Here is a 14,792-nt window from a genome sequence, read left to right as displayed (position 1 = left end):
GACAACTAATGCTGGCAATCTGGTGGCCAAAGTCACCGCATCGTAAATAGTGCGAAAGGTTTGATAATCGAAGATGTCATCTTGTCAACTGGTGTTAGCAGTCCGGTCGCTGAAAGTCTAGTCACTAAAACCACCATTCTTGCTTCTGATTCTAAAGGCCAGCAACTTTAGTGTTAAGCCATTAATTTTAGTAATTTACTTTTAAAAAAATTTACTTATCATACCACACACTTAAAAATATTTTACTGAAAATATTTTATTTTACATGTAAAATATTTCCTTAAGATATCTTCGTATTGTTGATGGAAAAAAACAAATTTGTAGGCAAATTTGTACGGATGGCTCTTTGCGGCTAAAAGTAAGGACCGCATAAAGAGTGACCGTAGAGAAAGCAAATTCCCGCGACGTGACCTTTCCACCAAAAAAACTAAACTCTACACGATAGCGAACCCCTATATTATATAAATCATTTTTATATGGATCAACAAATCAAATGCAAGCGGTAAAAACGGAAGGGATATTAGTTTTACACTCCAAATATTCAGTCTTTTCTCAGACCCCATTTCCAATAGATACAGAGCTTCTTCTGTAAGTTTGTTGCCTTTTCCTTTTTCTTTTTATCCTTTCCAAATAATATTTTGCAATCTTGTAAATTCGCGTTACTTATATGAATAATCCGATCCTAGTTATTATAAAGTGATTGTTGAGTAAATTTTTTGATATGGGTTATTTCTGTTATATGTATATGCTTGCCTTTTAAGTTTGTTTTTGGATTTTCATCAATTACCCAGATGATAATTTGGCCTCTTCGTTGTGTTTCTTAATCACTTTTGTGTTGTTTTACTGTTTTGCTTAGATTGCTGGTGTCAAAATTGTTTCTTGGAGTCAAAAATTCATAAAGATTTTGTTTTTTTTTTCTTCTCATGGTGATTCATAAAGATACTGTTTTTTTCCCTTGGCGATTCATGTGCTATTAGACAATCTTGTGTGCGTGTCTGTATGTTTGGCTTGGTCAAAACATGTTTTTCAAGGGACAATAGTGAAATAAAATGATGATGTGGGTTTTCGAAATGTAGCACTTTTGTCACATTCTTAGTTGCTGTGACAGAATGGGGAATCATTGAATTGTCGTTCTTAAATTGTGGGACAACATGACTCTATTGGTATTGTAGGAGAAACACATAGTTGGTTAGCAATTTTGTGCCTGAAACTTATTGGAGAATCACAAATTAGCAACTTTATGCCTGTTTTACAGGTGAAAAAGAAGAATCAAGTGTATAATATTCTCCTAGTTGACAATGGATCAGTTTGACGAGTCCATCAGGAAACAAGTAGCGGCACTTTTTCGAGTTATAAGTTTTACAAGATGCATTAAAGATGACAATGTTCCGTGCAAAATTGAAGAGGTGATTGAAATTTGGTTATTATGATCCAGTTTGGTGTTTTTACCGCTTAGTTACTCAGCATCTTGGTTTTGTTTTCATTCTATCCTTTAACCTTTGTTTGCTACTAAGGTTGTTTTATATGTTTGTTCTTGATTTTTCAGGGTCTTTTCTTGGGTTCTGTTGGTGCTGCAAATAACAAGGATGCATTGAAAGCCTTGAATGTCACACATGTATTGACTGTAGCTAGTGCATTGCTACCAGGACATCCAAATGATTTCGTATACAAAATCATCAATGGTATGAAAATTTTCTTCTTTCGGTTGGAATTGTGTATGTGTGTGTTTTCTAAACTCTAACATATAATTTTTATGAATTGATGTCACCTTAAAGTTTTTTAGTTTTCTTCTCTCTGTATCTATATCTAATGTTTCTCCTTTTATCTATAGCTCTCTGAGTAGATTTTTCCATTGTCCTCTCTTTTTATCTAAGTAATTGTTTTTGTGTTAGCTTAAAGAATGTTTTTGCTCTATTTCTCGCATTGTAATGTGTCTCTTATTTGTATTTGTCATGTTTTTTAGGTTTTACTCTAATGGTACATACATGCATCCCAACAATAATTTTTTAAACAAGTTTCACCAACACCTTTTTTTTTGTGTGTGGATTTATCTCACAGCGCTGCAATTTATTTTTATTGCTCCCACCTTATAGAGTTCTAATTCCTAAAGATACGAGTATTTTGATGCAAAATTTATTGATACTTATCATTGTTCTGAACCTTGTTGAGTTTCTAGAGCTGAAATTATTATCTTCGGTGTTTTTGCAATTTGAGGTAGTTGCTGACAGGGAAGACACAGATATAAAACAGTACTTTGATGAGTGTTTCAATTTCATTGATGAAGCTAAAAGATTGGGTGGTGGTGTTTTGGTCCACTGCCTTGTTGGAAGGTCCAGAAGGTGATTTTTTCTTCCCTATCTAGGTTATTTGCTTTCTGGGGATCTTCTTGCCAACGGTCTCTGGACCAGATGACATCTCCTCTCCTTATAAATGATGCATGGGCTTTCAAAGTGTTGTGATTTTACAGTTTTTATAATGATATGTTATCTTCTTTTCTGATTTTACTTTTTTCTCTCATATATTTTATTAGTTTTAGTTATTACAATTAAAAAAAAAAAAAAAAAATTATGATTGAAGCCTTATCTTATCTCTTAGTGTGCATAGACTTTTAAGATGTATGCTTCAAAGAAACCATATTTTGCTTCATTAAGTAAGTGGAATTGGGATGCAAACCGTGTCTATACCTTGAATTGGCTTGCACTTGGATTGTGATCTTGTTTGAACTTTCATTTTGAACTTAGATTATTTTGCATATTTTGGCTTGCAGTGTAACCGTAGTTGTTGCCTATCTAATGAAAAAGCATGGAATGAACCTATCTCAAGCTCTGGAACATGTAAAGACCAAACGTCCACGGGCAGGTCCCAATTCTGGTTTTATTACACAACTACAGGACTATGAAAAATCTCTTCAAGGTTAGTCATTTTTGTACATTATTTGTATTTATTGTAATTTTTTTATACAACCTCTCATCTTGAACTAGCATTCCCATTAAGCTTTGAAGACGTCAATGTAATTAATGAAGTATAGCCATGTAACTTGCTGAGAATTGTTCTGTTTTACTGAATTGAACATGGACGTTTACAAGTTTACCCTTAACCCTGTCAAAACTTCAAAAATCATGCATAGATATTGTTGATGTTGCCATTATTAGAAACATTGATGACTTTCTGGCTTTTTGCATACACTATGGCAAGCCATTTCTTTTTAATGCCTGTAATTGAATGCTTCCAGCAATAGCTATGTGGCATCCTTATTCTCAATAAGATATATGGAAAATCTGTAAATTCGGATGTCTAACATTCTTCCAACTAGCAAGTCCTTGCTAAATCCATCACTCCAGTTGCACCTCCATACTATCCAACCTTTTTTTCCCTACTACTTGACTAAATGGTTGATTGCATTGCTTAGTTCTCATATGTTGTTCCCATAACCAAAGCTATTGATATGAAAATTTACGGAGAACTTAAAATAGTCGCAATACCTTCTGTAGTCAAAATCTCTCTCTCAGACAATTTGCTCTTTGAGTTTTCCATAGATTGGAAACTAGGACATTCTTTAATAAAAATTTGTTGTCCTTTGTAAAAGAAATAATGAATAAGTAAATTCCATTTAAAAATTTTTCAAGTTGTAAAAGGGGGTTTTATTATTCTAGATGTGGGATTGTGGTTTTTATACTACTAGTTCATCAGAGTGGAATCTGCTGCACATTGCACAACCATTCTCCCTTTCAGAAAGTATTCAAATCCTTGTATGTGACTTCTTTATCGGTCCTTCCATCTGAAGGCTAATAAAATTGAATAATAACCTTGAGTTGAGTGGAAAATATACATGAAGAATGTAAAATAATGTTTGTTCTCTGTCTGGAATCTTTTAAGGGTTACATGGAGATTGTGTATAATTTGCAATAATTTGCTGACTGTGATATGGTGTTAAAAAAGGTTATGAAAGTTAAGTGTTGAAAATTGGTTATGTTTTATGGAATTATTTTTAACAATGAAATTTTTATATTGAGTTTAATGAATGCTTCTGTTAGTCATTGTCTCAATGAAGCATTTGTTGTTGCCCTAGATGGTGTTTGGAACAGATTTCTTGCTACTATATATGTTTGTTGTCTTACCTGTACAATTGTTATTATTTTTACTGCTGCAATTAATATTCATTGGTCATTTCGTATTCTTTTTCTTTGTTTGTATGATGAGTTAACTTGAATGATTTTTTTTCCCTTTTTGGCATGAATTTCTTTATAATGCTTCCAATGAAGATGGGAGGGCTACTTGATGAAACTCTGAGAGGTCTAGCACCACAGGACAGATAGCTTTTGGTTTGTTGTAAGGAATACGAGTAATCATCTTTGTAGACAACTATCTTAGATTCAGATGCTGCTGATCAAAATTTGAAATATACTGCAAAATGGGTACAGTTAATACAGAGATACCAGTTGTTGGACATTATGTATATAAGCAGGAGTGAAATACTATTTATGTTTGATTTTGAATTTTTTTCCCTTATTTATTGTTATTAAAGGTTTCATATATTTTGTCATTTTCTTTAATTATTGTCACTTTGAATCAGTATATGATTTCTTGTGGCACAGCAAGCAACTAGCATTTGTTTGCAGTTTAATAGCCACTTCTGCACAAGGTTGCAGCTGAAATAATATTTGGGCCACGATTCTGAATGTAAGGGCAAAGCTGGTGCTGCCAAATAGTCCCTGAAAATTAGGACTAGATGGTTTACAGGCTAGGTTAAAACTGCAATTCTCTTGCTCCTCTTTTGTCTTATCCATATGTTCTTATTGGTCTAGGTGCTAGATATAGAGTGACAAAGGTCCTTTTGGTTCTGCTTTTCATATCAGGAAAGCTCTGTCGATGATGTTTGAACTTTGAAAACCCACCAAAGTCTTGAAAAATCAGGACCATATTGGCCCCCATATAATGGAAGCATTGATGTTAACATGGTACCTACATTCAAAGTTTACCTGTGAAGAGGATTGACATTTTGGATTACCTGGAGGATTTTGAGTATCTATACTTGAAGGAATGGTAGCTCACCTAAATCCTTTCCCGTGCTTAGGCTTCACCTAATCATTTTTTGATAAACAGTACATCTTTGAAATATATATGCTAGCACTATTGTAAAATTAGTTTGGAAAATAGCCTTTTCATAAACTCGTCTCTCTCTCTGAGACAAGTTCAAGCACTGAAATCCTCTCTCCAAGAGAGGAGTTTTTCACTTGTGCTACTCATCTGGCAATGCTGACTAGATAATGAGTTTAATTGAAATTGGTCTCAACTAAAAACATGTACTTAGTCTTTTTTAAAGATGATTTTCTCTTTATTAAATTGTGTTTTCCCTTGAACTCGTCTTTCCTAAATACGAATTCCACTTTAACTGAACTTAGCTTTTTAGAGTGTAAAATTAGAATTTTTTTAGAACTTCAAATGCTAATGCTCCTAAGTGAGTCTTGAGAATCCATTGTGTTTTGGAATAAGATGAACATGATAAATAGCTAATTGTGTCAGGTCCTTGTCTCTCCCTCTAGATGATTAGTTGAGGCATTGAGGGGTAAATTTCTTTGCCAATCCTTTACCATAAACACCAAATTTCTTACAAGATTTTCTTTCAAATGTGTCTCTGGTTCCTGATGGCTGAATAGGAATTCAAGTGTTCTGCTTATGCTCGTGCTCACTCGAAACATCTCCTATCCATGTTTGCATTCATTTAGTCATGGAATTCTTTCAATGTAGTTGGGACTTGGGATGGGCAATCCAAGTTTACCCTTCATAGATTTTTCGATGGTATTTATTGGAGGATAATTTAAGAAATATTTTGTTATTTTCTGGTTTGTATGATATAGTAAGTAACAACAACAACACAACAAAGCCTTAGTTCCAAATTTTTTGGGATCAACTATAAATCCTCAACAAATTAGTTAGAGTGACCGCAAGTATTTTTTTCCTTAATTCTATATTATATTTGAAATCACACTCTCTGTTACTTTCCTAATTAATAAGTCTATTTTTATAACTTATATAAATTTTTTTTTTTTTTTTGGTCTTCTTTTACCTCCTTTCGTTCCCTGAACTTAATTTACTTTTTTTTACTGATTTAATAATCGTTCTCTTTTTTTCTTTTCTTTTTTTTGAGAATCTTAATTAGTAATAAACGGAACATAATATATATATATATATGGTACCAGGATATGACAATAAGTACATATTCCTTTCACTTCAAGATTTTTATAATGTTTTTTGGTTAGTGTTACTTAAAATTAAACTCACTGTAAACAGGAGCCTTATTCATTGTGTGTGATTTTTTTTCCCCTCCTAAATCATAAGAAAAGAGACCCGTACTATCAACATCAAAACAATTGACAGATTAGTAAAGCCATGGGTTAATTCGTTGAAGGAAATGATTTTAGAGGAAGAAAACAATATCCCAGCTGTATATATTGATTAGTTCTTCCAATTTGTTCACTTAATTATTAATCTGGTCATGATATGCATTAACAGCACAGGAATTTGAAAGCACTCATACAATGATTATGTGGGGTTTATAAATTCTTGTGCCTTTTAGCTAAAATGACAACAAAATAAATAAAGCACTCAGAATTGTTTGCCGGGCTTGAAGAACTGGCAGCCACCGCCGCCTACAAGGCAGAGTGGTGTGGGGATTCGCACTATATATATATAATATAATCATAATCATCTGAATGCGAGTGGTGACCAACCCTATGACAATTGACAACTGCTCATTAAATCTTTTTCTAAAGGTTCTTGACGTATTTTTATGCATTGCTCACATCACCTCGAGTAAAATTTGTTTGGACACACATTTTTTTTTTTTTTTTCTACTTCTACAATTCTCCCATAATTTATTAAACTAGTAAAGAAGTAAATTAAATGTTGAAAAAATAAAAGTAGTGTTAGTGTTGTTTTAATAATTGCTCAAAACTTACAAATTTTTTTTAATGGATTGCAAACCTCCAAAATTCACAATTTACTATCTCAACAAACCATGTGAAAAGTTAGGTTGGTGAGAAAGTTGGGGTGGCATGTGCATAGGATTAGAAGATGCAACATGTATCTTTTTACATGAATGTGTATGGGATGATCAAATACTTTATTACCAAAAAATAGAACCAAAACAGAAATCTATTGTTAAATTTTTTTTTTTTTTTAAATAGAATGTGTTTGAATGAATTTATTTTTATTAATTTATTCAATTATATATATATATATATAAAGACTTTAAAAGGTTGTACATAACCTAAACAAACAAACTCGAACACTTTTGTACATTTCTCACCTTGGGGTTAATTTTAAACTAAAGTTAATGTTTATTTATGGACTTAATTTTATATTAAAGTTAGGGTAAATGTTATTGCACACAAGCTAAGCCACATAATTTTGCACACATGCCCCTAAATAGCACGCAAAACTCTCGTGACTTCAAGTCACAATTTCAAATCTTGAAGTTGTGACTTCAAGTCGTGGGTTCTGTTGTTTTGGAACATGTGTATAAAACTTTGTAGATTAAAGTGTATGTAATAAACATTACTCTTAAAGTTAATACTTAATTGTAAATTGAAGTTAATAGTTAACAACTCATATAAGAAGGATACACAAAATGTGTAACACCATCCAAAATAAGTGCCTATATCAAGACAATTTTTTTCTACAATTTTTCCATAATTGATTATACTTAAAGATGCAAGTGTTGAAAAAAATAACAGTGGTGTTAGTGATGCCTTAATAATTGTCCTAAACTCAATTTTTTTTAATGGACTGCAAACCTCAAAATCTTTAAACTCACAATTTGCTATCTCAATAAACTATGTGAAAAGTTAAAATTGGTGGGAAAGTTGGGGTGGCATGTGCATAGGATTAGAAGATGCAATGCATACCTTTTTACATGAATGTGTACGGGATGATCAAATACTTCATTACCAAAAATAATAGAACAAAAATAGATTTTTTTTTGTTAAAATTAAATAATAAAATAAAATATTTATAATGTGTTTGAATGAGTTTATTTTTATTAATTTATTCAATTTAAAAATAATATATATATATATATATATAAAAAGACTTTAAAAGGTTGTACATAACCAAGTAAACAAACAAACTCAAACGCTTTTATACACTTCTTACCGTAAGGTTAATTTTAAACTAAAGATAATGTTTATTTATGGACTTAATTTTATATTAAAGTTAGGGTAAATGTTGTGGCATGCAAGCTAATCCATAGAGTTTTGCACACATACCTCTATGTAGCAAAACTCGTGTCTTTAAGTCACAATTTCAAACTTTAAAGTTGTGACTTCCAGCCATGGATTTTGTTATTTTGTGACCTATGTACAAAACTCTGTGGATTAAAGTATGTGTAATAAACAATACTTTTAAAGTTAATACTTATACATAGGGTTAATGGTAGATTAAAATTAATAGGTAACCATCCATATAAGAAGTATACACAAAATATATAACACCATCCAAAATAAGTTCCTATAACTTAAAAATATGGCATGAAAAGCATTCTTAAAGCAAAATAAATCAAATCAAATCAAAACACCTTGCCATGTTCCTATATACATGCAGGCTACTAAAAAACTTCAATGATGTAAGGTGTAAAATGTGATCTACATATGCTATTGTATTAAAGACTTTGTGTTTATTTTCAATTTCCTACAAAATCATTTCCATATATGATATATGTTTATGAGAGATGCTACGTCTACAACTTTTTTACAACATTTTTACAACAAATCACAAATGGTTAATTGTTATTGGTTCAAATTTCAAACTAACGCTAAGATTACTTTTTTGCCTCAACAATAACAACTAGTAACAACTTGCCACTTAGAATTTGTTGTAAAAATGTTGTAGACATATCATTTCTCTATGTTTATAGTCTCATCGATCTACTCTACAAGTCTCATTGCCAAAGACCACCACGTACGTTAATTTTTTTGCTCATATCAAGACAGCTAGCTAGCTTATCAAAAAAGCAGAGTTTGACAGAAATATGGCAAACATATCTAAAGAAAAACTAGTACAACTTTGAAACCCACAAGGATTTGGGTAAAAAAATAAAAGGCTAGATAACAAGCGAAGTGATTGAGTGATGAAGAGGTTGCATATGGCATGCATGATTGAATGAATGAAAGAAGTAGATAAATGTGCATGGGAAAGATGAGAGAAAACTACCCTCCTTTTAACTCACACGAGGCACGTAATTGACCCAAGATAATAAACGTGAGACGCGTAATATATGAAAAAGAGAGAGAAAGAGAGAAGTAAAAATATATACATATCCTCACGGGAGTCCAACACATAGCATTTAATATGAAATTTAGGAGTAGTTTCTAGCTCGTACATTGTATCTTATAAATAGGGTAGACTGCACTATATTGAACCTTGAAGAAAGCTGCAAGCTGGACATAGAGAAAGAAAGCATTAACATGTCTCACATAGCTGTGGAGAGAAACAGAAGAAGACAGATGAATGAGCACCTCAAAGTTCTACGCTCTTTAACCCCATGCTTTTATATCAAAAGGGTAATCCTCTCTTCCTCGATTCTCTCTCTCTATATATCTATATATGTACATATGGTTTCTAATTAGGGTTTTTGTTATTCCATGATGAATTTTTGTAGGGAGATCAAGCATCTATAATAGGGGGTGTGATAGAATTTATCAAGGAGTTGCACCAAGTTCTTCAATCTTTGGAATCCAAGAAAAGAAGGAAGAGTCTAAGCCCTAGCCCTGCTCCTAGTCCTAAGCCACTGCTACAGCTAACTCCTCCTCAACTTGATTGCCCCTTTATTGGGTTTGAACATGTTCAGGAACTAGGAGCTTGTTGCAACTCTCCAGTTGCAGATGTTGAAGCAAAGATTTCAGGATCGAATGTGGTTTTGAAAATTATCTCAAAGCGAATACCTGGTCAAATCTTAAAGATAATCAGTGTGTTGGAAAGGCTTCAATTCGAAGTTCTTCATCTCAATATCAGTAGCATGGAGGATGCTGCCCTATACTCCTTTGTCATTAAGGTATATCAACATATAAATCTACTTTTTATTCTAGATTAATCTATCTGGTTAAACATCATCTACGACAAAGTAAGCAATTTTAAGATGATTATTAGGGGCAATTGAAAAAACTATTCTAGATGACAAACAAACAACAGCAACAACCAATCATGAATTCATGATCACATGTATTTTTTCTTATTATTCTATTCTTTTAGAAATCATATTCTCTATTGCATCCAATTAATTGTTTTAAAACTCTAATTATATTGTCTAGAGTTTGGTGAGAACTTTTGGAGGGAGATATCATTTCACATTCTTGTGCTTCTATTATTTCCATATTGCAGGCATAGTCTATTGGATTTGGACCCAGTACCTTTCGCTTAAGGATAAACTTCATGTATATATACGACATACATGGCACACTTAAATATAAGTTATTCATTGCCTGCTTGACACCCATCGGATGAGCTAGGCATATGTCTCATATGGCACCCACAGGCAGTGTTAGGGCATGCAGCTAACTCACCCTAATAAAAAATAAATGGAAAGAAATATATTTTAAACCCTATAAATTAGGAGTATTTTAACAAATTAAAAACACTAAAATAAACAAATGAACAAATTAAATCTTGTAGTTTGAAAAGTGACAAATTAAGCTTTTAGCTTATATCAAACTTCAAGTACAATGTTATTATAATTAAATGAATTGAGATATAGTATATATATATTTTTTTTTTTTAACTTCAGGGTTTAAATTGTTATTTTCGGGTTTAGATGTGTACTTAGCATTGTAGTAGTATTCATAAATTTGGATGGGCTTAAGTGAATTTGATGCAAACATTTTTTTGTTTGGGTTATGGTTTAATTATATATTTGGTCATTGACTTTTGACATTTGTCCCAAAATCATCTTTATACTTAAAATGTTTCAAAAAATGTATTTTATATCATAAGATTAAAAATACAAATGAAATTCATGCAACTAAGACCTCTTTGATAATGTGGAGCTTATGACAAGTCATGAATTTCATTTACCACACCAATATTTTTCATTCATCAAATGATAATAAAGATGTTATTGAAACAACTTTAAAATTATAAAGATTAAAGTGAAGCATTTTAAAATATAAAGATAATTTTGAAATAAAGGTTAAATGTTTGAGAACCAAATATGTGATTTAACCTAGAGCTAAGCTATTTGTATGATTTAATCCAAATTTAAGAATGCATGCTTATGTGTATTTATAAGCGAATAATTGATTCTTCTATCTTTTCTTTTTTTTATGAATAGGCAAGATGTTATTGATCACAAACACAACACATGAGAAATTACTTACACCTGCAAAGACCAATGTACATACCAACAGCGACTCTGCTATTACTATCTATTTACTACCCTTTACAATCTTTAAAGATGAACAGGAAATCCCCCACAAGCCACACAAAATTTTGATTTAATTTTTTTACCGCACTCAACCCTTGTTTTTGCTCCCCATTTAATAGCTTGAAGTATGATTTCTTCAGTCCTAATAACGTCCTTGAAGATTTGAGCATTTCTTTGCCATCAAGCATACATGGAAAACAAATCAACCCAAGCCACCCTCCAAATTACTGATATCATATTTCTTCCTCTTAAGGAATTCACATCCCATTGCAAGATAACTTTCTTCTAGGAATACCTCTGCAATGTTATTAAACATAAGTCTCTTTGAAAAAGAACACTCAAAGAACAAACAATCCCTACTGTCAATGAATCTTCATCTTCTACAAAACACACATAGAGATTCCCCTTCATACCCCAAATTTAGTGACATAGAGAATAATTGCATTTTATTCAATATTTGATATTGAATTTGCTATTTGTAAATTATGAACTTGCAAAGTTATCATAAACCATGCTTATTTATGGATTTCTCATTCACTGTTACAGATAGGGCTTGAATGTCAGCTGAGTGTGGAGGAACTAGCTATTGAAGTTCAAAGAAGTTTCTGCTCAGAGACCATCTATGCTAACGAGATTTAGTTTGTTGATCCAGAGATCAACTCTTAGGGTCTGTTAAAATTGTATGCATAACAAATGGAACCCTTTGATCATTTCTCAAGCTTAAAAAATTTTGTTCATATACATATGTATGGACTGGAATAATTGAATAATTATTGAGCAAAATGAAGAAGCTATATTCTGATTCCATCTTCCATATGTGAAACTTTATTTGACCTTGAGTGAAGCTAGGATAGTAATAATCAAAGTCTAAAACTTCTTTAAGTTGAATAAAAGTTTGGGTCATATATATATTGATCTCAAAAATGCTTGAATATACTACATATTTGGTTACAAAATATATAGGTGGCTGTCGAGTTGACATGCTACACTTACACGTACATATCGATCACACTCAACCTTCTCCCATGAATTAGACGAGTGATTTTCATACATTCTTGTACTGTTGCATGTCAATATATATAGTATCACTTGGTCTGAGAAATGTTTGACATACTCTCTCTTTGCTTCTCTTTTATATATATATTGGAATAAGATATGAAAACCCACTATAGATTGACATCTTTTGGAATTTTTAGGATAACTAAACTAAGGATTTCTAGTCAATGTTTCATATTTAATTTTTCACATTATCAATATTTTAACTAGATATTTAATAGCAATAATCAATCTTTTCTCTTTTTTGATATAATAAAATCCGAGTCATTCATTTAATTATATATTTCTAGGAATTTAATAACTTCATGATAGAGTAATCTTAATGATTTGAGACCCTAATCCAAAAGGCATGACCTACTTTTCCTATATTTGTTACTACTTACCATTATATTAAACTAGAATCTTCCATCCCTTAATGCATCTTGATTCGAATTGATTTGGTTTTGAATTTCAATGTGATCGGTCTAGTCTAGGAATATTAAGAGGATGTTTGGATTCCCCGTTTTCCTGCGTCCACGTTTTGGTTTTGCGTTTTCTTTGTTTTTTTTTTTTCTTTTTTTCTTTTCTTTTGCCCGCATATGTTGACTTTGGTGGACAAAAATTACTGTTTTGCACGGTAGTAGTACTGTTCATGTACTGTAGTAACACTGTTCACACATTAAAAAATATTAAAAATGAGTCCCACGGTACTTTTCACACATTTAAAAATTATTTTGCTACAGTGTTTTCAATTTTCAGTTTTCAGTTTTCAGTTTCAGCAACAATAAACTCAATCCAAACGGACCCTAATTCTCAAAGTTAGATTAGTTTGCAAAAGAGTATGGAATTATGGATATATATATATATATATATATATATATATACACGTACACCCTAGGCACTATTATATTATTGGCCAATTAAATATTGACTGTTCAGTCATACCGTGGCCCCAATATAATTTATGTCTTGGGAATATGGGATACGTACAATATAATATGAAAAATATATTATAATAATTTACCATAAATAAATAAACAGATAAAATATAATAAAACAATAAAATAAAAAGGTTGGAACAGTAGTTCAGTGATAAAATTAAAAAATTGTTATCCTTTAACCTTAAGTCAGCAAACGTGCCCTTGGGTTGGCACAAAGGTCAAAATTCTACAGACCTTGAAAGTCAGATATGTCTGCTTATATACATTATGACGAAACTAGTACTATTTAAAAATTAGCTCCTCCATCAAAAAATAAATTTTAAAATTTAAATCCATGACTCATCCCAAATATTTTATACAGTATATAAAAAATATAAAAAAACCCATTTGTAGATCTGCTGTTTTAAGGTCATTATTTCAAACTTAATGAAATGCAAATGTCCCCCCCCCCCCCCCACACAATCTATATAATCTATATATAGTAAGAGTAATTTAATTTTTTTGTTTAAATTCATCATTATATAACACAGACGCACACATATATATCATAGATTCCTAATAATTAAATTCTATTAATTATATTAATTATCTTATATAAATTTTTATAAATATAAATATTTTTGGAAAACATTTTACAGTGTATTTCCCGTATTAGCCACTAGATGTTTTACAAGTTTTTACTTCCATGGTGCAATGATGAGTCTAAACGGACGCCCAAATGCTGATCCATATCGGGTTCAGGACATTGGATTTGATCAAGTCGGGCTATGGGCTCCATAATCAATACTAGGAAAATTGTAAAAGCCCAAAAAGAGACTTAAAAAAAAAGTATTACATCCTAAGTCCATTTTGATTGGTTTGGTCTCACCAAAAACTAATTGACTGTAGACTTCCAGTTTAGTGTCATTTTCAATTTTTCACGTATTTTGTTGGGCTTTGTGGAGCCTAGTTGTGTTTGATCCGATTGACGAGTCGACTCGACTCGAATAATGTTGCGTGGTTTTTTAATGGGAGATTTACTGAGGCTTAGTCCATAGAGCGGAGGCTTGTCATACTTTTATATTTTTTCCTAATAATAGTAAAATCCCTACAACTTCGTGGATGCAGGCAAATTGCCGAACCACGTAAATATTGTCTTGTGCATGTGATTGCTTTCTTTGGTGTGTGTTTTCTCTATTTTTTTGTTTCTCATAGGTTGAAAATTTGAGTTAATTCCCTACATACCCCAAATCCATTCTTGTAGCTAGGACTAGCAGTTCCTCAAGCAAAAAGAAGAGCCAAATAGCTATAGTTCAAACAAAGTTTGACCAAATAAATAACAAAAAAAAAAAAAAAAAAAAACATAGTTGGGGAATGGTGGCATTAAACATTGATAATAGGCTAGTACAAACCGCAACGTG

At 31.7% G+C, this 14,792-nt stretch overlaps 2 protein-coding genes across 2 annotated transcripts; both read left to right on the top strand.

The window, feature by feature from the left end:
* The first annotated feature begins 417 nt into the window (after nt 1-417).
* LOC126689317 (dual specificity protein phosphatase 1) lies at nt 418-4,496 on the top strand. Its single transcript, XM_050384477.1, has 6 exons — nt 418-588; nt 1,256-1,406; nt 1,547-1,682; nt 2,219-2,339; nt 2,768-2,913; nt 4,263-4,496. Exons 2-6 carry the CDS (start codon nt 1,299-1,301, stop codon nt 4,277-4,279), a joined length of 528 nt encoding a protein of 175 aa, XP_050240434.1. The 5' UTR covers nt 418-588; nt 1,256-1,298; the 3' UTR covers nt 4,280-4,496.
* A 4,898-nt stretch (nt 4,497-9,394) lies between these two features.
* On the top strand, nt 9,395-12,221 carry LOC126689316 (transcription factor MUTE). Its single transcript, XM_050384476.1, has 3 exons — nt 9,395-9,560; nt 9,659-10,051; nt 11,963-12,221. Exons 1-3 carry the CDS (start codon nt 9,465-9,467, stop codon nt 12,053-12,055), a joined length of 582 nt encoding a protein of 193 aa, XP_050240433.1. The 5' UTR covers nt 9,395-9,464; the 3' UTR covers nt 12,056-12,221.
* The last annotated feature ends 2,571 nt before the right edge of the window (nt 12,222-14,792 follow it).

This window comes from Quercus robur, chromosome 6, assembly GCF_932294415.1.
Source record: "Quercus robur chromosome 6, dhQueRobu3.1, whole genome shotgun sequence".
NCBI lineage: Eukaryota > Viridiplantae > Streptophyta > Magnoliopsida > Fagales > Fagaceae > Quercus > Quercus robur.
The sequence above is the reverse complement of the archived record's forward strand: the minus strand, read 5'-3'. Positions and strand labels throughout refer to the sequence as shown.

Coding starts and splice junctions, on each gene's coding strand:
- LOC126689316 (XM_050384476.1), top strand. CDS start 9,465: ATGTCTCACATAGCTGTGGAGAGAAACAGAAGAAGACAGATGAATGAG. Junction 9,561..9,658: donor CATGCTTTTATATCAAAAGG/GTAATCCTCTCT, acceptor GAATTTTTGTAG/GGAGATCAAGCATCTATAAT. Junction 10,052..11,962: donor TATACTCCTTTGTCATTAAG/GTATATCAACAT, acceptor TCACTGTTACAG/ATAGGGCTTGAATGTCAGCT.
- LOC126689317 (XM_050384477.1), top strand. CDS start 1,299: ATGGATCAGTTTGACGAGTCCATCAGGAAACAAGTAGCGGCACTTTTT. Junction 1,407..1,546: donor TTCCGTGCAAAATTGAAGAG/GTGATTGAAATT, acceptor TTGATTTTTCAG/GGTCTTTTCTTGGGTTCTGT. Junction 2,340..2,767: donor CTTGTTGGAAGGTCCAGAAG/GTGATTTTTTCT, acceptor TTTGGCTTGCAG/TGTAACCGTAGTTGTTGCCT.